The following is a 19,913-nucleotide window of genomic DNA, read 5'->3' as shown; positions in this document are numbered from 1 at the left end:
GTAATGAAATGCCCCACAGCCTCCCTATTCATGCAATGCCTTGCAGTCTCCCAAATAATGCAATGCCCTGCAGAGCGGGCAGAGGCGCTTCCATGTGCTCCGCCAGCCGGCTCGCCCTATGATGATGATGATGCTGCTGCAGCAGCAGCATCGCTGTGATGATGTCATAGTGTGTGCATGGACGCGTCTCTGCCTGCTCTGCTACAAGGAAAGAGAAGAAGGAAGAGAAGCATCAGAAGGTGAGTATGCAGCTCTTTTGTAGCATTTTTGTGCTGAAAAACTCCAGTTTATACACAAGTATTTATGGTAATTATACATGCATGTTCAGCCTAGTCTGTTACCTCAAGTGGAAAAAAAAGGGCACATTTTGCTGATGAGGTCAACAGTAAAGTTTCTTGTATTCACCTGTAAATGATTTATGAAATATTTGTGACAATATAAGCTTTACTTACATTGGATTGCACAGGTTATGTATATGGATTACACATCTCATGGAGAGACCCATTTATACGATGATTCAGCTTTATTTCATGCTGTGCTACCCCTTTAAATATAACTTGTGTTATACAGGGACATTCTTTCTTGGGTATCTTAGTGGCAGCTGTGTCAAATGGTGGAATCTTCCCATCCCTGGTAGTAGCCTCAAGAAAAAGAGGAATATTAATGATAGTCCCGTATCAGACTACCAAGACTTATTATCATCAAGTAGTCCACATAATCTCCTCCCTCCATAAATAATTTAATAAACAACATGAAGATAAAAACATGCCTCATATTGGAAGATCTTCATTTTCTTGCTTCTTTTTTTACCATTTCTGAAAAAAAAATAAAAATAATTACTATATCATTCTTTCTTGAGTAAAACGTCCTAAAATTCGTTCCCCTTTCATGCGGATGTCTGCGTTTGTCACCCACTGTACCACGACTGTGCACTATAGGGGGTTGTGAGCTGGACGCAATTTGTGCAACCAGTTCAAGAGCTCTGTACACCTTGTATCCAACAGTGAAGTTGTAATCGTCACTATCTCTGGTGCACAGACTGGTAGCAAAACATCTGCTCCCTCTTTTATCTGCCAAAATCCATTAAAAAATGTACAGAATTTCATATATTATATATTTTTACTCAGGTAAATGTAGCTCTTACCAAAGTTGTTTGGTTTTGATATGGTTTGCGTTTCACTAGCTGTCATGTTTTCCTCACATGTTGCAAAGTCAGGGGTTCCGTAATCTTCATCCATTCCCACCAACAATGTCATGAAATCCACCACCGTGTCAATCTTCTCATTATTCCGCGTTGTCTTCTTAAGCGTGCACAGGACACTGAGGCGGCCAAAGGACTTCAGCTCAGAAATATTGGCACGGAGGAACATGATGGTCATATTCAGGTCATTGATGGGGCAGCCAAGCATTTTGTTGGTGAGGAGGTCGAAGGCTGGCAGCATCTCGTAGACATTTAGGAACTGCTTGTCCCAATGGAACAGTTTGCTCATATTAAATATTATGACGGGCAGGAGGAGCATGTAAACCACCGCATTTACCACGCTGATCACCTGAAAGACGGTCAGAGACACTAATTTACACTTGACATATTCAGAGGTAGATGGTTCAGACACCAGGAATCCTGGCATCACATGACATGTGAATTCCTCCTTGTTGAAGACATTGAGATGAAAGAATCCAAGGTAAAAGCAGGTGAGGATGATAAGAAGTATGAGGAGGAGGTTTCTCAGTATATAGGTGAATGCAATGTAGTGCGACCGTTGCTTGCAGCTCAAGTACTTCTCCAGCAGAGGAAACTCAAAGTATCGGACATGCCGAGCACTGGAAACAAAAAGATCAGATCAGTCCAAGAGAATGAGGCATTCAAAAGGGTCAAATGTGAATCTGGTGGATTCTGTGTGAGAGGGCCCGGTCATCTGAACTGACACACCAAAGAATGGCGGATGTGCACCATTATTTACATATGCTGCACATTGTACAGCATAATATGTATGTGATGTATGCTGTATGTTTATATATGGCATCTGTGTGTATTTTAACTATAGTGCATTAGTGGATAAAGGGGGGACCCTATTCAGAAGCTATGGGGCTTTCCTCTCCTTCCCCTGTGTATAATAGAGCTCCCCGCCTCCATCACTGGGACAGAGGACATCAAAAGTCTTTTTTAGAAAAATGGTGGCTCTAATCCCATGGATAGAGGGATCCGTGGAACATGTACAGGCAGTCCCCGGGTTACATACAAGATAGGGTCTGTAGGTTTGTTCTTAAGTTGAATTTGTATGTAAGTCGGAACTATATACTTTATCATTGTAACCACAGCCAAATTTTTTTTTGGTCTCTGACAATTGGATTTTAAAAATGTTGGATTGTCATTAGAACCTGGAGTAACAATAAATCTTCATTTTAGACACCAGTGATAACTGTTATAGCGTTTTATTGTAGTCTAAGGCTAAAGTACAGTAAATTGCCAACATCCAGAGGTCTGTTTGTAACTAGGGGTCGTATGTAAGTCAGGTGTTCTTAAGTAGGGGACCATCTGTATAAAGGTACAGTGTTTGTGTGTGGGGGTCCCTTTTGGCAGTTTTTTTTTCAAACAATATTGTTCTGAGGGAAATTCAGCATCTCTTTTACTGCAGTAACATCCAGAGCTGTATTTACTAGTCTAAAGCCCTTCTGTCAAAAATTTAACACGGTTACAGAAATGTTTTTCAGAAACTGAAATGCAGAACATACAAAAAAAAATTCTATGAAAAATCCATAAGAAAATCTACACATAAAGCAGGCACATTTTGGGTCCCGGCACTTACCTGGGTAAGTGAAACGCGTGCAATTGCTAAGCAATCAAATGTGCAAGCGGTACATGTAACTGCGCCCTCAAAGAAGTATATATGCAGATTTACTTAGCGCTATATTGAGATGGCTGTGAAATACTCACTGCACCTTTTAAGCTCTTCCCAGAACAGCTGTGGGTCAGGGCAGGTCCTGTGGGTCTTCAATAAATGCTGCACCAGTTTAATGGATCGATTGTAGGATTTATCAAGCTCATCAATAATAAAGAGAAGATCTGGGTATAATGCAGATTTGGAAATGTATCTCCATAGTGCTACTGGAATATACATCATCACAGCGATGGCCATCAGCGTGAATGGGAAAACCTATTGGAATCAGAAGTTGGAGCTGAATATAAGCCACATGTTCAGCATTGATGTCAGAGGGTTCACAGTAGGATTGCATACACCATTATTATAGCACTGTCTTCTGAGGAACAGGGTATAACCTCAGTTATTGTGAAATACAATTGAAGTGGTCAAACCCACAGAACAAGGGTAAATCGTATCTGTTTGTTATCTACATACCTGGTTTTTGATCACAATAACTGATAAAATAATGGAGATGTAAACTGGCCCTTATGTGGTGGGCATCTGTATATTAAAGGAATATGTAGAGATCACATTGCGGATATTAGCACTGCTCCCCGCCCTACGTAGTATAACACGAAGGGCTCATTATTGCAGCTCAGCCTCATTCACTTGAATGTGACAAATGGATGTGACCTCATTGGTGAAGCAGAAAATCATCTGGTTGTCAGAGATGCCAATTTGAAAGAATCTTACCTTATGGATCCACAAGGATGTTGTTGATAGTTTCCCATCAGCGGTGAAGTCATGGTGCGTCAGTGAATGCCAACAGTGTTTGTCCACATACTGTACTTGTTTTTCAGTAAAATTACTTGGGGGGAAGCAGAGAATTTGTGACCCTGAAATAAAAGAAATGTTTTGTGATTAAAGGGAATCTGTCAGCTGGAGCCCTTTTTCTGGCTCCGCATGTCCCCATAGAGAATAGTGTACACATTGCCAAATAATTATAGTAAAACTGCCTTTTTCCAAAAAAAAGGTAAGTTAGATCAAAGTTTACCTATCTGTCTGCAGAGACAGGATGCATGACAGGAAACCGATCCATCATGCATCGATTTCAAATTAAAAAAAACTAGGGACACAGCTCTTCAAACAGAAAGGAAAACTTTCATCTAACTTGTGTACTTAATTCTGTACACTATTCTGTATGGGGACTTCCAATTTAGTGACAACTATTAGTGGTTGTTGATTAAATAAAATTTGAAGATGCAATGGGAAATGATCATCACATGCAAAGTGAATAAAATTTCCATATCTTTGGTGTGGTGGTGGGTTTACATGATTCCATCTCTTTTTTTTCAATCCAGTTCCTGGGATTGAACCAGAAAAATAAAGACAATTGTCATGTATGTTTAGAATCCTTGTGACATTTTGCTTTCTCCATTGTTCACTAAACATTGCTACGAGATCTGGAGTCAGTATGACCTCGTGTTTCTTGTCCTGTTGGATGTTGGCAGCTCTTCTTCTCTGATGTTCGACATATCATTCAAAGAAGCTTGTAGATTGCATTAAAAAATATAGTCGTTAAATGGAAGTCTTTTTGGAAGATTTTTTCTCTATATAGCTCAATAGCTACCAGACAATGTATCCGCACGCCATATAGAGAAATGTGTTATTGTGTTGTGATCTACTCCTCAAATTTTTTTTTTTTCAGTATTTCAAATGTAATACTAATTCTGGAGCATCTTATAACTTTATGTTGTGTTATTCTTTCACTTCTCCTGGAAATGTATTCATAAATTCTCATTGTCAAAACTCTGATTGCTCTGAAAGCACTGACCTGACAGTATGCTGAAACCCAACCCAACCCAAACTAGTTAGACCCAATTGTCCGATTAATCATACATTTCCAGTAGGAATAACAGAGGAATGTTACAGGACAAGAAAGCTTGTGGGTCTTTATGAACTCAGGGTAAAGGGTGAGTATTGCTGTATTGTTACATCTCCCCATACTTACAGTGTTTACTTATAACGGGATTTCTTCTAATCTATATATACAGATCTAATAAATATCTCAAAATTAGTTATGTATAGTTTTTAAATATGCATTATTACTAATATATCCAACCCTATTACCTGTGCCTACATAAGATGTCACATATGTTGTGTCTCTGGAGAAATAGTATAACTTTCTTTAGCTAGACAAACATATTATGCATACAAGTGCTGTCCTTACCTGTAGAAAGTTCCCGAGCAAACGTCATTGACACAAGTAACAGCGGTAGACCAACAGAGACCAACTTAATAATACGATCCAGGGGTAACTCCAGTCGGAGGCCTTTCTTATTTGGGGGGACCTCTGGTAATAAAGCATCTGAGAGCATGTACTCTGCTGCCCTGTTTGCTATTGACATGTTGGTGGCTAATAGTCCACAAAATCATCAAAATTTAAAATAAAATAATAATAAAAAGAAACCCTTCTAAAATTTTACTTTGTTTCCCAGCAAAAACCCAGTGCCCTGACTGACAGCAGTTGCTTTCCCAGGAGCTTAAATACGATGAGAATTTTTCCAAAAATAAGTTTCCTTAAACTACAAGATGAGTAAAAATACCAAAAAATGTTCCTTTTTATTGGCGCCTTATAATTTACTAACCACAAGCTGTAAACTACAGCCTTAGCCCTGAAGGATCAGTGCAGCAAATATGGGACCAGCTGGTGACCTGACAATTACAGAGAGCGAGTTTTCCACATGATTCTATATAGAGAAGTGTGGTTTAGAAGCCTTGTCATTATCCATGTGAACACAGGGGCAGCACTACAATAATCGCCATTGTGAAATGTGTAGCTTACAACACTGCACATCATGTCAGACAGATCTGAACACGGACATGTGGCTCCATGTTGCTACGACCATGTGGGGGAACTTGTAGTACAGGGGCCCCAATGTGACACCCCTCTCTGCCCCCTACTATTCAGATTACTGGTGTTTTCTTATATGGCAGCGGGGTTCCCCTTATGTACCAGGGTCTGTCTATAGCTGTTCTCTGCATTACTGTACAATGAGCCAAGGGGTGTTGCAGTCAGATTTATAGAGCTCATTGCAAATGTGCCCTCATTGACCCTCTGCTGTGTGTAGTACGTGCTGGCAGGGGGGATGTCCTCACATCCAGCAGTTTCAGAGCCGCACAAACATTTGTTAGTGTAGGAAGCAGCACTGCTGCGGGGGAACAGGGAAAGGTGAGGAATTGAGGAAGGGCTGAAATGTGTGGGAGGTATAGAACAAGGAAGGTATTGTAACTGGGGGATTGGAGGTAAATAAAATGGGGCTCTAAGTGGGGGACTAAAAGGCCAACAGAAAAAGGTGTATTATGGGGTGGGTTGCTGAAAGGGGTGGCAGAAAGAAGGGGGACATTATATGTGAGGTCGCTACTGGAAGGATTATATGTTGACAGCAACATTAAGGGGTATACAGTATGAGGTCTAAATGGGGGCATTATGCAATTTGGGGAGTGACCACAGAACAGGAGGCATTATACACTGTGGGAGCCATTAAGGTGGGTATTATATTGTTTGGGAATGCTAAGGGGTGGGCTAAGGACTGTGCAGGCAGCTTCTTTTGTCCCTGTTTCTTTGTGGCAAAAGCTGACAGGCATGGCAGATACTTGTCCACATTTATTAAAGCCCCTGTGCCAGATTTCTGGCTGACTTTGCACTTTCTTTTCAGTGCAAACTTCTTGTATTCATAAAGTATACACCACCGTATAAATACGCAACACACATTTCTGCACATAAAGTGTTCAGTGCACATTCGGACTGTACGCCATTCTGGCGTGTGGAAAAGCTAAGTGATGTGTGGTAACAGTTAACAACATCTAAATGTAATTTTAACTGTATAACTCAAGGACTTCTATTTACTAAAAAATGCTAGATTCTAGGGGGAACTGCTCTGCACACACCATTACATGGATATTTATATATATTTCAGTGAGCAGAGAGACTGTAACAACCGTAATAACATAGTGGGGCAGGGATGCTGTCCCCAGTCACCACACTGGACCTGCTCCCAGATGTAGTGCAGGCACAGTGCAGGCAGCCAACCCCACACGGCTCTTAAATAGCCCGTCCAGTGAGAGGTTTGGTGTTCTCAAGTATAAATAGAAAATCAACACAAATATTTGGAAGAATCTAAATGAATAAAGAATATGATCACTTACCACTACAAAATATTCAGTACAATTTTCAATACAGCTGAAATGCAAACCAGACATTTCAATTTCCCCTGCTCATCCAGTCACACTATGAAGACCAGTTTTCCCGCTGTTTCAAGAGATAGGCACAGCACCCATCATTACAAAAACACCCATCATTTTTTCATTCACTACATGGAGTGCTGCTGAATTATTTGTATCTATTGTTAAAGTATGTTATGTGCCAGAACCACAGCAGGTAACGTTTCCCGAGTCCCGATTAAGCCTGAAGGTATGGATAACAATGGCATTTCAAGAGAGCCGTCGACAAGGCAACCTAAGAAAAGCTGAGAAGCCCTGATCCCAAAAGGGACAAATCTTATCACATCCTCAGCAAATATTCCACATGTCACCACATGTGATCTCACAATGTGCATGTGTCTGGAATGGTGGAGAGATGGAGTGAAGAAGTGATGGAACACTATACCATCTTGAGAATATCTTATAGTTCCGCTCCTGGTCGACACAAGCAGAGAAAAGTTTATGGCTATACAGCCCGGTCTTCTGTCAGTCCTCTGTTGAGATTGGGTAGATTCATCTTGTTCCCAACTTGTAACAAATAGCAAGTTTTAGGTGTGAGGCTAATGGATCAGAAGAGAGAAAATTTAGGAGATACTATGTTCCATGTGGGGGAGTGTTGGTGTACCAGAAGAAGCCTTCAAATGTGTTAAGAGAAGATTTAAAAAATATTTCTGCCCCCAGTGGCTCTAAGGAAAGAAATCAAATGTGGGAATTCTAACCAAGATGCCTGTCAAGTCATTGAAAGATGGGGGCAATCCTACAAGGATGCCATACATTCTCAGGTCATCACATTGTCTTTATCATACGAATGTGTCTGTGGCCCAGGCAGGTAGAAATTCTGGGTTGCGGAAGAATGGTGTGAGAGGACTGTGGGGGCATGTGAATACCTGCCAGCGAAGAAATCCTCGCCAGATTGTCAAGACGTTGGGGCTTATTTACTAAGGTCCCGCGGCCGCACTTTCGTTGGGTTTTCCTACGTTTTAGGGATTTGCGCCGCTGGGACAGGAATTTAACGGGATTGTGTCACACATGATCGGATTGTGGCACGGCTGCGCTGGCTTTCATGTGTTGTAATGCAAGATCAAGCACTTAAATGCACCAGGAAGAAGAAGGTGAACTCCAGTGGACCTGAGCGGGGAAGCGACACATGCAGGATATCGGGTGCACAGTGCATTACCATCGGAACAATGGACTTTGGGTGAACTCCTCGGACAGGTAAGTAAATGTGCTCCATTATGTAGAAATGTCACCTGAGGGGTGGAGGCTGATGTGGAGGAGGGTTGGAGCCATGGTAGGTGCCACAGAGGGACTGCAGACCACTGTCACACCCCATTGTTTGAAGGTTGTGTGGTAGTAGGGGAGAACTTTTTTTTTTCCAATTCACTTGGAAGTTTGGCAGAGCTGGCAATGCAGATATACTGTATGAACCAGTGCAGTATTGCAGAGGTAAGTAAAGTTTGGGACTTTCAGTTACAGAAGGTAATTTGCTTTTTGGGACGATTGCATACCTCCCAATACATAGATCATGTAAAATGGGACAAAACCTTTTTTCCACATTTAAATAAAACATATATTTTCACCCCATCTTGTTGATCCAGACAATAGTATCATAAGGTCGGAAAAAGATATTAGCAAAATTCTGCTAACCAGTCTGGGGTGCTTTGGCTATGTCGCCACAGCACCTCAGTGCGCCTTGTGTTATCATTTATTCAGCCCCCCCATACAATACAATACAATACTTGTATTGTATGAGGAGTGAATAAATTCTTACACAAGGGACTTCCTGTATACATGAGTAAAAATTTGCAGCTCTCTAAGTGGTTATAGTGATAGTTTAACATAAAACTTGGTAGTTACAATCTCAAATTAACATAATGAATTACACTGTCTTATTATTTAACAAAAAGGAGTCCAAAATGAAGCAGTGTTTTAAAAATGATTACATCCCCAGCTCCTTCAGCCCCCCGCGTAATTTACAATCTCCAGCTCCCCAGTAATATATCATCTCCAGCCCCCTGTAATATACCATTCCCAGCTTCCCAGTAATATACCATCTTCATCTCCCCACTAAAATACCTTCTCCAGCCCCCCAGTAATATATCTTTTCAACCCCCAGTAATATACCATCTCCAGCCCCCCCCAGTAATATACCATCTCAAGCCCCCCAGTAATATACCATCTGCAGTTTCCCAGTAATGTACCATCTCCAGACTCCCACTAATACACTATCCCCAGCTCCTCAGTAATATACCATCTCCAACCCCTCAGTAATATACCATCTCCAGCCACCCCTCCAGTAATATACCATCTCCAGCTCCCCAGTGATATAGCATCTCCAGCCCCCTAGTAATATACCATTTACAGCTCCCCAGTAATACACCTTCTCCACTCCCCAGGAATACACCATTTACAGGCCCCCCCCCCCCAGTAATATAACATCTCCAGCTCCCCAGGCTTATTTATTAAGTAGGTCTTCAGTGCAGAAATAATACAAAAAAAAAACTGTACATACCTTCCCTCGCTCAACCGGCACGTCCTCCACCTCTTTGATCACTTATTTGATGAAGACGTTGCAGTGTGCAACACCACTGCACTGTCAGAGCCAGGATGCTGATGTCCTGTGCACTCTGTGGCAGAGCAGGGAGTGTGTTACTTCCTTGCTTTGCCATAGACACCAATGCAGTGTGTAAAGCGCTATAATTCGTTTGGCTACTCTGGAAGAGTTTTTCTTCAATGCTGTAAGTGTAAGCAGCTGTGAAAATGTTTACCAACCGTTACAACAGATAAGATATTAGAAAGTCTGGGGCAAATAATCCATTGCAATTTTATCCTGAGGAAACATAACCTAAGCACATAAGATATAAATGTCAGCAAAATGATTTTTTTATAAAAAATGGAAAATATTGGAGTTGGCATTTAGTGTATTTTGTTTATAATCAAGTAACAATGGCACATCTTGAAAATAATTTTAATACCCGGATTTCATAAATATGTAGATTCTCGCAATCATTTTTAATACTTTCAGTTCAGTTAAAAGAAACAAACAAATTAAACCACATACAGCATGTAGCGGCATTAGTGCATATATTCTAAAAAGACAAAATAAGACGCTATTAAAAAAAAACAAAAAACAATGCTAACATCTGGTTGAACCTCATGCTTCACCTCTCTTATGCAGTGTTTCATTTATTCAATTCTTTGATAAACAATCAAAAATATGTTTAATAAATTGTCTGATCAAGCTTTTTTTTTGCATTACACATCTAAATTAAGGATGTATTCCTAGGACAAGACCAAACGCAGTACAGGGAGAAGAACCCCCAGCATCACATCTCAATGGGTACATGGGGCAGTGGGTAGTATGTTCCATACTAAAAACATATTTAAAATGTATTTGTGCGAATAAGCCGCTAGGCAAAGGCAAAACAGCAATTTAAGAAATTTGAAAAATTGATACCCTGAGATCCTCAAAAAAGTAAAAAAAAAAAAAAAAAAGATCACTTAAAGTACTTAATAAAGAGTGGTGCTGGTAGCCTGCTATGGATACCATATATTGGACACTTTTTGTATTCACAGGGCCAATCATACCAGGCATACCGGACTGCAGAGATGTGACTGCATCCTTTAAATAAGACTGTGACTACTTTAGAGGATGGTGACTTTGCTGGGGCCGGGACCCAGGCATAGTGTGATTCTCCATTTATGTTGATTCCAACACTGCAAAATACCTGTCAAGAAAAATTGATAAGTTCATTATAATAACTGTGTGGGAGGGCACATAACATAACTGCAAAATGAATCAGTGTTCATTCCTATATACAATGGGTGGTTGGAGAATCCCAATGGTAGCCAGTAGAAGATTAGAGTATGTTATATTATGGGCATTTTTGGAGCCCCATAATCCTGTGGGCCCATATCCATGCAAAGTTTGTTAATGCACTACAGAGTAGTGACTACGACTTGCTGGGCCCCAATGCAAAACCAGTAACATTCTCTGAACAGTAAGGGCACTATTTGTAATGCTAGCCCTAATGCTCTTGGGCTAGCAGTTTGCCTGCACTTGGCACCCCTCAATTTAGACTCCTGCTGAATGTACCCTGTTTCCCCGAAAAAAAGACAGTGTCTTATATTAATTTTTGCTCCTGAAGAGGCACTAGGTCTTATTTTCAGGGGAGGTCTTATTTTTCCATGCACAAGAATTTACATTTATCGTTGAACAAAAAAAACAACTTCTCTAACATCCTTATAACTCCTCAAACTCTGAATTTCCTGCTGTATTTCTTGTGACTCCATTTCTATTAGAATCATTGGCCTCAATCTCTCATGTTTAGTAAAAGCACCTTCCATTAATGACCCTTCTTATCCTGGTGGCTGCTGGTATCACATTTCCAGCACAACAGCCAGGGATTTACTTCCATGAGTTCTTCCCCATGTCACAACCTTCTGCAGCATCTAAAAGATTTATTAATACTAATGGATGGCTTGGGGGGGGGGGGGGGGGCGCTGCTGCAATGACTACCACTAGGTCTTATTTTCAGGGGAAGCCTTATATTTCTAAGCCTGAACAAAATTGTACTAGGTCTTATTTTCGGGGGATGTCTTATTTTAGGGGAAACAGGGGATATAAGAACCCTTTGAGGACCTTATGAAAGGTTTGACAGCAGCACCAAACCAGAACTATTCTAAGCGTATGCCTGCATATATCATCTCATCATTGGGAACACCCTTGAAACTAGGCTGCTGGGGGACCCACAATGTTCTACAGCCAAGGACCTTTGACATAATCCACTCCTGCTGATAGGATTTTGATTTTCCATAATTAATAACTCACTATGGCCATAGAAGTGATGGCCTGAGAGTTTTGTGGTTCAGTTTTTTTGCACTACCAAAAAAAGTCACCTCAAATATCTGGCCACAGGTATGGTTGATAAGTAGCTCTTCGTTGTAGGTTATGTTCATGTATGAGTAGTTGTAGTAGACGTCAATAGTTTCTGGAAATGGACCCTGGAAAGGGACACTTTGATCACCGTAAGCAATGGCTTGTGCCCCCAGATACAGTCTGTATGCCACTGTGTGCTTATCCCGTGGGTGAACACTAAGAGGGGAAACCCAACATATTAACAAATCAGATAACTATAGAAACTAACATGGAGTACAGTAAAATGACACATTTGGAGAACAGAATAATAATACACTGTTTTTTAGGGTACATTGACAATAATACAAGAAAATGAGGGTTTACAGGGCAGGGTCCCCAAATAAAAACTATTTTATGAGCAGTAACATTCAGTAAGAGGCTCCTTTCGCCCTGCAAAATGATAACACTTTACCAACAAATGTTGGTATGTAGTTTACCAACAAAGTTGATTATATATAGATAGATAGATAAATAGATGATAGAAAATAGATAAATATGATAGTTACATAGATACAGTAAAGGGAGAGAGAAGATTGATTGACGGATAAATAGATAGGAGATATATACATAGGTAGATATAAGAAATATAGATAAATAGATAGACAAAGGCAGATAGATAGATAGGAAATAGACAAATTATAGGAAATAGATAACTGGATAAATAGATGATAGAGACAGATATAGACAGGAGATAGATGATAAGCATCTTCACCCGGGCATTCAACCAAGGGTTATTAAAAGAGCAATATATCCTCTGCCCACAAAAGTCCACACGCAAGGGGCCCAATTTGGACTGGGGGCCCTGGGTAGATGCCCAGTTTGCCGCCCCCTAACGCCAGTCCTGGTTGTCAGAGCAACTGACAGAAACATTTGGTGTACAAAATAATAACACACTAAAACTATTTTACCATCCATAAGGGGAGTCGTCATCCCCCAGGTCCATAGCTACAGCCATGAATGTATTGGGCATCTTAGGGTTTGGAGCGTAGCCATAGTCAGCTGTTTGATGCCATCTAATTTCTGGGTAGTTGTCATGTGGTTGGGTTTTCATGAAGGTGCTGAGCTGGGAAAATAACCAGAATGTAAGGTTCCTTACCATTTCATCCCACCCCCTACAATCTCTGCCCTTTGAAATACCTGCACAAAGCCAAAGGGAAAGTTGGGGTCTGTTTGCCCGAGCGACCCTTCATGGAAAGAGCGTCTCCAGTCTTGGATGAGAGTCGGGAATGTACAATTATAGAGGTGAGTGTTCAAGCCAGTATTTGCCTCCCCTAAATACAAGAGGACACATAAGTCATTATGTAAAATCAGATAAAGCAGAGTTTTAATGTATCCATCAGATATCCCATCAGAGTAAAAAAATGTGTAATGTGTAATAAATGTGGCAGGTAGGTTAGGGTACCGTGTATTTGAGATGAAGATAGTAAGTTGTACAGTCTCTTTTTTGTACCTTGATACCATATGGCTCCCTTTATGGTCATATTCAGGAGGGGGTGTATCATGGCATTCCACAGCACCGTGTATTGACACGGACCAGTGGCTGTATCTGTAACCTCAAATCTGCTGTAAAAACATAGATAACAAGTGTTTAGCAAGGCAACAAATGGGAATTTTTTCTTAAGGGAAAGGTTGGAAAACAATCACAGTAGCTGATGACTTGTAACTTGTTAAGTGACATAATCCCTCCTGTCTGACCTAAATATCTCTCACCTCTGGATTTTTTCTTTGGAAGACTCAGAAAGCCCACAATTGGACAGAGCTGTTTTTGAAGACCAAGCTTCCACCGGCGTTCCTCCCCACACTGATTCCACTAGTCCTATTGGATACTTCAACTTTTGTGCCAAATGTCGTCCAAAGATCCAGCAGACCGCAGAAAAATATGTGAAATCCCCATTTCCAAGGTTTTCTGCCCCCCAAAAAATACATGATTACAGCAAAAAATGGTCATGTTTTGTGTACATTATTTATGTTTTACTACATTGCTAAGGTTAGTTATACTCTTCATATACATGTTAGACAACAGATAGCCCTCAGATATCTCTCACAAGCCAATGTGCATACACTCGGCACGGTGGAATGTGCAGGAAACGGGGAGAGATCGAGAAAGATGCACGATTTATACTAACCAAAAAGATGCACTTTTGTCCTTTTCTACGCACTAAATGTGCCCCACTGAGAGGCAGGTTTGGCATCATAAATCTAGTGTGCATGCCCTGAATACAATCCATCTTTGCTGTGTTCATCCAGGATACAGCCCAATATATATCAATAACTTGTATGACAACTTATGCTACAATTGTATATAGCTAATAAGTACTAGTTATATGTAACAAACTATTACACAAGGAAAATGATTTCTCAAACCAGCAGTGAGATATCATGAGATTAGATTTTAGGTCTTAATGTTTTTAGTTTCTGCTTATTATAATTCACAGAATTTGGTTCCCCTGTCTACAAGGCATTTTTAGTTGAATTTGAAGATGCTTACTGCGTGTTGGGATAGACCATTCTAGATCCACCTTGGCAAGGTCCAGCAGTTCTATATCGGATGTCACCAGTGACGCAGTGAACAGACGGACATATGGATATTGTGAAGCAAGTTCTAGCTCCTTACTGGCATTGAAAATCTGAAAAATAGAACATGACATTAAAGGTATGACAAAGGATAACTAAAGAGCTTATAATCAATACTTGCCATATACCTGGGAGACGGTCATCTCCATATTACTTTGTCCCCCACAAAGCCAGACATCACCAAACAGAACGTCATCCAGGTGGATACTTGTAATTTCTTGCTTGAAGGTCTGATGGGCAATCAAGTGATAAGGTCCTCCATAATCCATTGGGTCCAGCAGCACCTTCCAGACACCAACATCACCTTATGGTGGCCAAAATGACAGGCAGAATATTCAGTAAACATTAGCATACTTGTGTATAGGACTTGTGTTGTATCACAATTAAGCTTTATTGGATGGGGAGGAGATGCAATACCACACACCACTTGTGCATCATTGCTGCACTATTTTAAGAAGTAAAATGCCATGTTTTTCAAAATGCGGCCATTATGATCTGAATCCTGAGGGAGAGGTTTAGATCTTGTAGATCTAAAGACCCAATGCTGTAACACCCACTGAAAACAGCCCGATTTTAGAGACTGCAATTCAGTGTGACAAAAGCAGTATGAGTGTACCCTTGTTACACTGTCCTGTTCACACCACAGTTTTAATTTGCATAGTTTGCACTATTTCATCAATATAAATAAGAGTAGCCTTCCATGCTTGCTAGTCTATTCTTATTGGAAGTCTTTCATTTAGTATCAGTAATTTGCTTCTGTTTTCCTTCACCTAAATGGAAAGAAGGAACAGAAACTTGTTCTGTGATGCCAACGTTAGCCAAAGTCTATTAGAGTTTTACAGAAAATTTTTAGCACTTGTCATATGTCTGGGAGGGCTCGCGGGGCACTCGCCCAGGGGTCTCCCCCACTTTCCTCTTGAAAGGACCCCCTCCAACCAGTGGTGAATTATAGAGTGAGCGATTGGGGAGGTCTCATGGCCAATTTATGTGCAAGGAATTGAAACTGGGCCATAGCTGGAGGCTGACACGGATTCCCCCAAATACTGGTTTCTATGGCAAAGCGAGGGAACAATATGCTTCCTGATCTGCAATAGAGAGAGGAGAGAACAGGATGTTAGTGTCCTGGCGCAGTTTGTGCCAGACATCTGACTGATCGATGTGGAGGAGGTTGCGCCGGGAGAAGGTAAGTAAAGTTTTATTATTTTGTTATTTTACTGTGGGTTGTATATGTGCATTTATGGGGGCTGTATATGTTTATTACTGGCAACATTTAGTTTATTGAAAAATATTTGTGGGGTGGCCCCCACCACGTTGCATTCAGGGGCCTCCACCACCCTTCCAACCCTTTTCATACCTAAAATTGAAACGGTGCCATATACCACAGCGCTCTCATATTATACCTTTTACAATCACTGCTGTCTTTGAGATGGTGTCCATTCCTCGCAGAAGTGTCACAGTCACCATAGCCCCCACTTCTCCGAACCCCCAAACAACCGCCTGCGATGGCTTTTGCTGCAGAACCATGTGGTCTCCATAATAGGATGCGAATCTGAATGTTGCATCTGGAAAAAAACAAAACTGTATCAGTGTTGTTATGACATTCCATCAGTCCAATAATTGATGGTTTTATTTCTTTTTTTCCATTAATTTGAAGGAGAACTGGGATTATAGCAAATAAATGAAGAACATTAGTGACCTGATTTCTCTCGTCTGACTATGACACTAGCTGTCAGCAGAGGGCACCCTGGTCTGGCTTCTACCAGCAATGGAACTGGAACAGAATAATTATTGTTCATTCTAGCAAACTGGTTTTTCACACTTGTTTTCCAACTGCAATTCCATAGGCGGAAGTATTTCAGAGTGTCTTCATTTTGAGTAATACTTTATGTATTCTTCTACAGTATTAGTTTAAGTTTAGGGTCACTGGCAGCCTTTATAATGAATATGCATTTAAGACCTTTTCCCTTACAGCATGATCTTTATATTAGCCCTTCTACATCTCTGTACAAACTTATCATGAGAGGAATAAATAGGATTTCCCCCAAGTAAACATGGCAGCGACAGAAAGGGTTAGTCTGAGGCTTAAAGCAAAGTCAATAAGAGGAAGCCAATATTGTGACTTTCCCAACAACATTTTAACCATTACGTAACTGATCAAATTTTCCATTTGGTACAGAAGAGCTTACAATCTGTGATTTTCTATCCGAGTCTAGTGAGAAAACAAAAACCAGTTTCTTGCAAACTGCAGCATTTTAGCTATTGTCATACTACAACTCCTCTCCTGGGAAGGTAGCTGTGTGCATGACATAAACTATGTATTGATAACTGCTGTGTCTGACACAGCCACACATGACCTGCTGTAATCCGGCTACAATTATTCACATAGGAGATGGGTCAGTACCTGTTCTTGTAAACAGCAGAGGCAGGAGCAGAATTTGTAGCAGTAGTTGTATCATGTTACCAATTCTCAAGCTTCACCAGGAAGTCCAGCCTTATACACAGAGACAGGAGGTGGGGCCCCAGCATGGGGAAGACACAGTCCTAGAGGACACCTTATGGTAAGGCTCATCTCAGTCCTAATAACTGTTTCTTCATTACTAGAACTGCTGCACATCCGTGTCCTCCCCCTCATCTGCATACAATAGGAACATTTATGCAATTAAAGGGACACTTACACAGGACTCCTCTCCATGTGCTATGTAGCTGAACACAATGTACAGTAGATAGTATGTAGTGGAGTAACTAGGAAAGGCTGAGACCCACAGCAATATTGTGATTGGGAGGAAGTGACGGGGAAACCTACTTCAAGGTTCTGTGGTTGGTCTTTAATTAATGAACTTTGGTACTTTATCATGCAACGCCCGGGTGGGTAAAGTTACTGAAGTATTTGTATTATATTGTGTACCGTTGAGTCTTTGCACTTTGTACTTATAATATGCTTGTATATATCTGATGAATTGACCACCACCACACGTTTTGTTCTTGTTGTTTTTAGATTTATATGTTTTACTGTTTATTGATTGCCTTGGTATTTATAAATAAAGATTGAAGTATTTTTATGGAATTAGCCATGTGATTTTGTTTACTTTTTGATCCTGTATACTTACATTGGTATTATTATTAGTAGAGTACATTAACACAGCACTGGGGAGGAGGAGGTGACCCCTCCCCCCTCCATAGAAAACAGCGGTGCACGGCCACAGACACGGGGACAGATAGAGCATGCTCTATCTTTTCCCGTGTATGGCGCAGATAAGTGCCACAAATATGTTGCACCGTACCACTGCTGTACCGCCATGACCCTCTATCAGATGGCCATCTGAATGAGGCCTTAGTTTGTATAGGTATTTTTCATGGTAGAATTGGGTTATCCTATTGGTATTTATTGCATCTGTACTTGACTTTGTCCAATTACTGTATATACTCGAGTATAAGCCATCCTCTGTATAAACTCTCTAATTTTACCACAAATAACTGGAACGTATTGACCAGTATAAGCCTAGGATGGGAAATTTATTGGTCTCAGCCTCACCGAGTACTGAAATGACCAGCAGCCTCCCTCAGTAATAAAATGCTGCATGCAGCCTCCCCCAGCAATGAAATACCCCATGCATTCTAATAGTAGATTATAATATAGGCGGTTTAGGTGGTAGCCTGGGGCCCAAGCCTTCCAGGGGGCCCATGGCCACCCAAACTACTCACTAAATTTTATACTCAGAAAGACCTTCATCCTGGAAATGCTCATACAGGCAGCCCCCGGGTTACATACAAGATAGGGTCTGTAGGTTTGTTCTTAAGTTGAATTTGTATGTAAGTCGGAACTGTATATTTTATCATTGTAACCCCAGACAGAACTTTTTTAGTCTTATAACACAAATGCCTGTGGCGCATGCGTGGCTTTACTGCTTAGCTTCCTGCTTCCGCACATGCGCCGTAGGCATTTATGTTATAATTCAGCCGACAGCCAGATGACGTAGGGCAAGGAGGTGTGAGCAAGCCGCGGGACTCGCATGTATCCACCCACCAGGCACAGAATAAATGTTAATTTTTCCCTTTTCGGAGCAGCGATTTTATTAACCGAATAAAGCTTGCCCTTATGCTATAAGTGCTCTATGGGAACCTGCCCGCAACTTAATTTTTTCAAACAGCAGTGACAGGTTCCCTTTAAGACTGTCGAGTTCTACTTTTAGACCTGCTTTTAGCTTATTTTTTTGATACACAAAATATTTCCCACATGTCCACACCCCCTTTTTAGTAGACAACTCCTCCTATTGAAAAAGTTTATTATCACACTGAGCATGCTGACAGTAACTGCAAAGAGTGGGGTAATTATATACAGAAATGTTAAATGACAATGTAATTGTAATTCCTACTACATTGTGACTAGTGCTCAGCCCTATTGCCTTTCAGTGCTAGGATCTTGTGTGGGCTTCCTCCCAGAAAAGTACTTAGGCTTCCTCCTCTACACTGAAAACATAGCAATGCAGTAAGATAAATGAAACTTTAAATTGTGAAACCTTACTGGGACAATGAGGAATGTGATTGATCCAAAATCTCTGTACTATGCTGATGAATATGTTAGCACAAAACAATGGTTGGTCTGTATGTGAGTCGAGGATCTGACCTTGATTACAATTGGCTCACAATGTCATCCTATCCTGGAAGAAACTGTTTTATATCTAATAAAAAAATGTTTCATTAGACTGAAGCGTTATTTGTGTCTGAGCTCTTTCATTACACTAACATGGTGTCAAGGAAGGTGCTGTTTCGCTAAAACTTACCGTACCCATTCAAATTACCTCCTGCCAATACTGTTCTGTTTAGAGATATATACTACTGACTACTGCTTGAAAAACTTAAAGGGGTTGTCCACTTTCAGCAAATCATTGATATTGTTTGTCTAAGTAAAGGTTAACAATTTTCCAATATACTTTCTGTATCAATTCCTCTGCGTTTTCCAGATCTCTGCTTGCTTTGCTTTTAAAGCTTCTCAGTTTACTTCCAGTGGACAGAATCTGTCCATGGTGATGTGATGTACAGACAGGTGCACGAGACGTTATTGTCACACAACTCCCATTACTCTCAGTGATAATGACGGCTCGTGCATCTGCACGTCCATCACTTCACTATGGACAGATTCTATCGACTTGAAGTAAATAGGGACGCTTTTTTTTAGAAGCAAAGCAAGCAGAGATATAGAAAACCATGAGGAATTGATGCAGAAAATATATTGACAAATTGCATAACTTTTCATTACACAAATAAAATGATTTATTTACTGAAAGTGGACAACCCCT

At 40.7% G+C, this 19,913-nt stretch overlaps 2 protein-coding genes across 4 annotated transcripts; both read right to left on the bottom strand.

Moving 5' to 3' along the window:
- Window positions 1-379: 379 nt before the first annotated feature.
- On the bottom strand, window positions 380-5,360 carry PANX3 (pannexin 3). 2 transcript variants are annotated; one of them, XM_072156631.1, is made up of 5 exons: window positions 5,092-5,360; window positions 3,615-3,757; window positions 2,941-3,155; window positions 1,145-1,821; window positions 380-815 (listed from the first exon to the last, which is right to left on the bottom strand). In XM_072156631.1, the coding sequence occupies exons 1-5, from the start codon at window positions 5,267-5,269 to the stop codon at window positions 787-789; spliced, it is 1,242 nt and encodes a 413-aa protein (XP_072012732.1). In that variant the 5' UTR covers window positions 5,270-5,360; the 3' UTR covers window positions 380-786. The 2 variants fall into 2 exon arrangements, with proteins under 2 accessions (XP_072012732.1, XP_072012731.1); XM_072156630.1 differs by lacking the exon at window positions 380-815 and having other exon boundaries at window positions 1,080-1,821.
- Window positions 5,361-10,113: 4,753 nt separating this feature from the next.
- SIAE (sialic acid acetylesterase) lies at window positions 10,114-17,213 on the bottom strand. 2 transcript variants are annotated; one of them, XM_072156627.1, is made up of 10 exons: window positions 17,018-17,213; window positions 16,017-16,178; window positions 14,745-14,920; window positions 14,531-14,669; window positions 13,753-13,948; window positions 13,493-13,605; window positions 13,180-13,313; window positions 12,951-13,105; window positions 12,024-12,219; window positions 10,114-10,852 (listed from the first exon to the last, which is right to left on the bottom strand). In XM_072156627.1, exons 1-10 carry the CDS (start codon window positions 17,070-17,072, stop codon window positions 10,622-10,624), a joined length of 1,557 nt encoding a protein of 518 aa, XP_072012728.1. In that variant the 5' UTR covers window positions 17,073-17,213; the 3' UTR covers window positions 10,114-10,621. The 2 variants fall into 2 exon arrangements, with proteins under 2 accessions (XP_072012728.1, XP_072012729.1); XM_072156628.1 differs by having other exon boundaries at window positions 13,493-13,602.
- Window positions 17,214-19,913: the final 2,700 nt, after the last annotated feature.

This window comes from Engystomops pustulosus, chromosome 6 (assembly GCF_040894005.1).
Source record: "Engystomops pustulosus chromosome 6, aEngPut4.maternal, whole genome shotgun sequence".
Lineage (NCBI taxonomy): Eukaryota > Metazoa > Chordata > Amphibia > Anura > Leptodactylidae > Engystomops > Engystomops pustulosus.
Note: the sequence above shows the minus strand (reverse complement) of the source record. Positions and strands in the feature narration are given on the sequence as shown.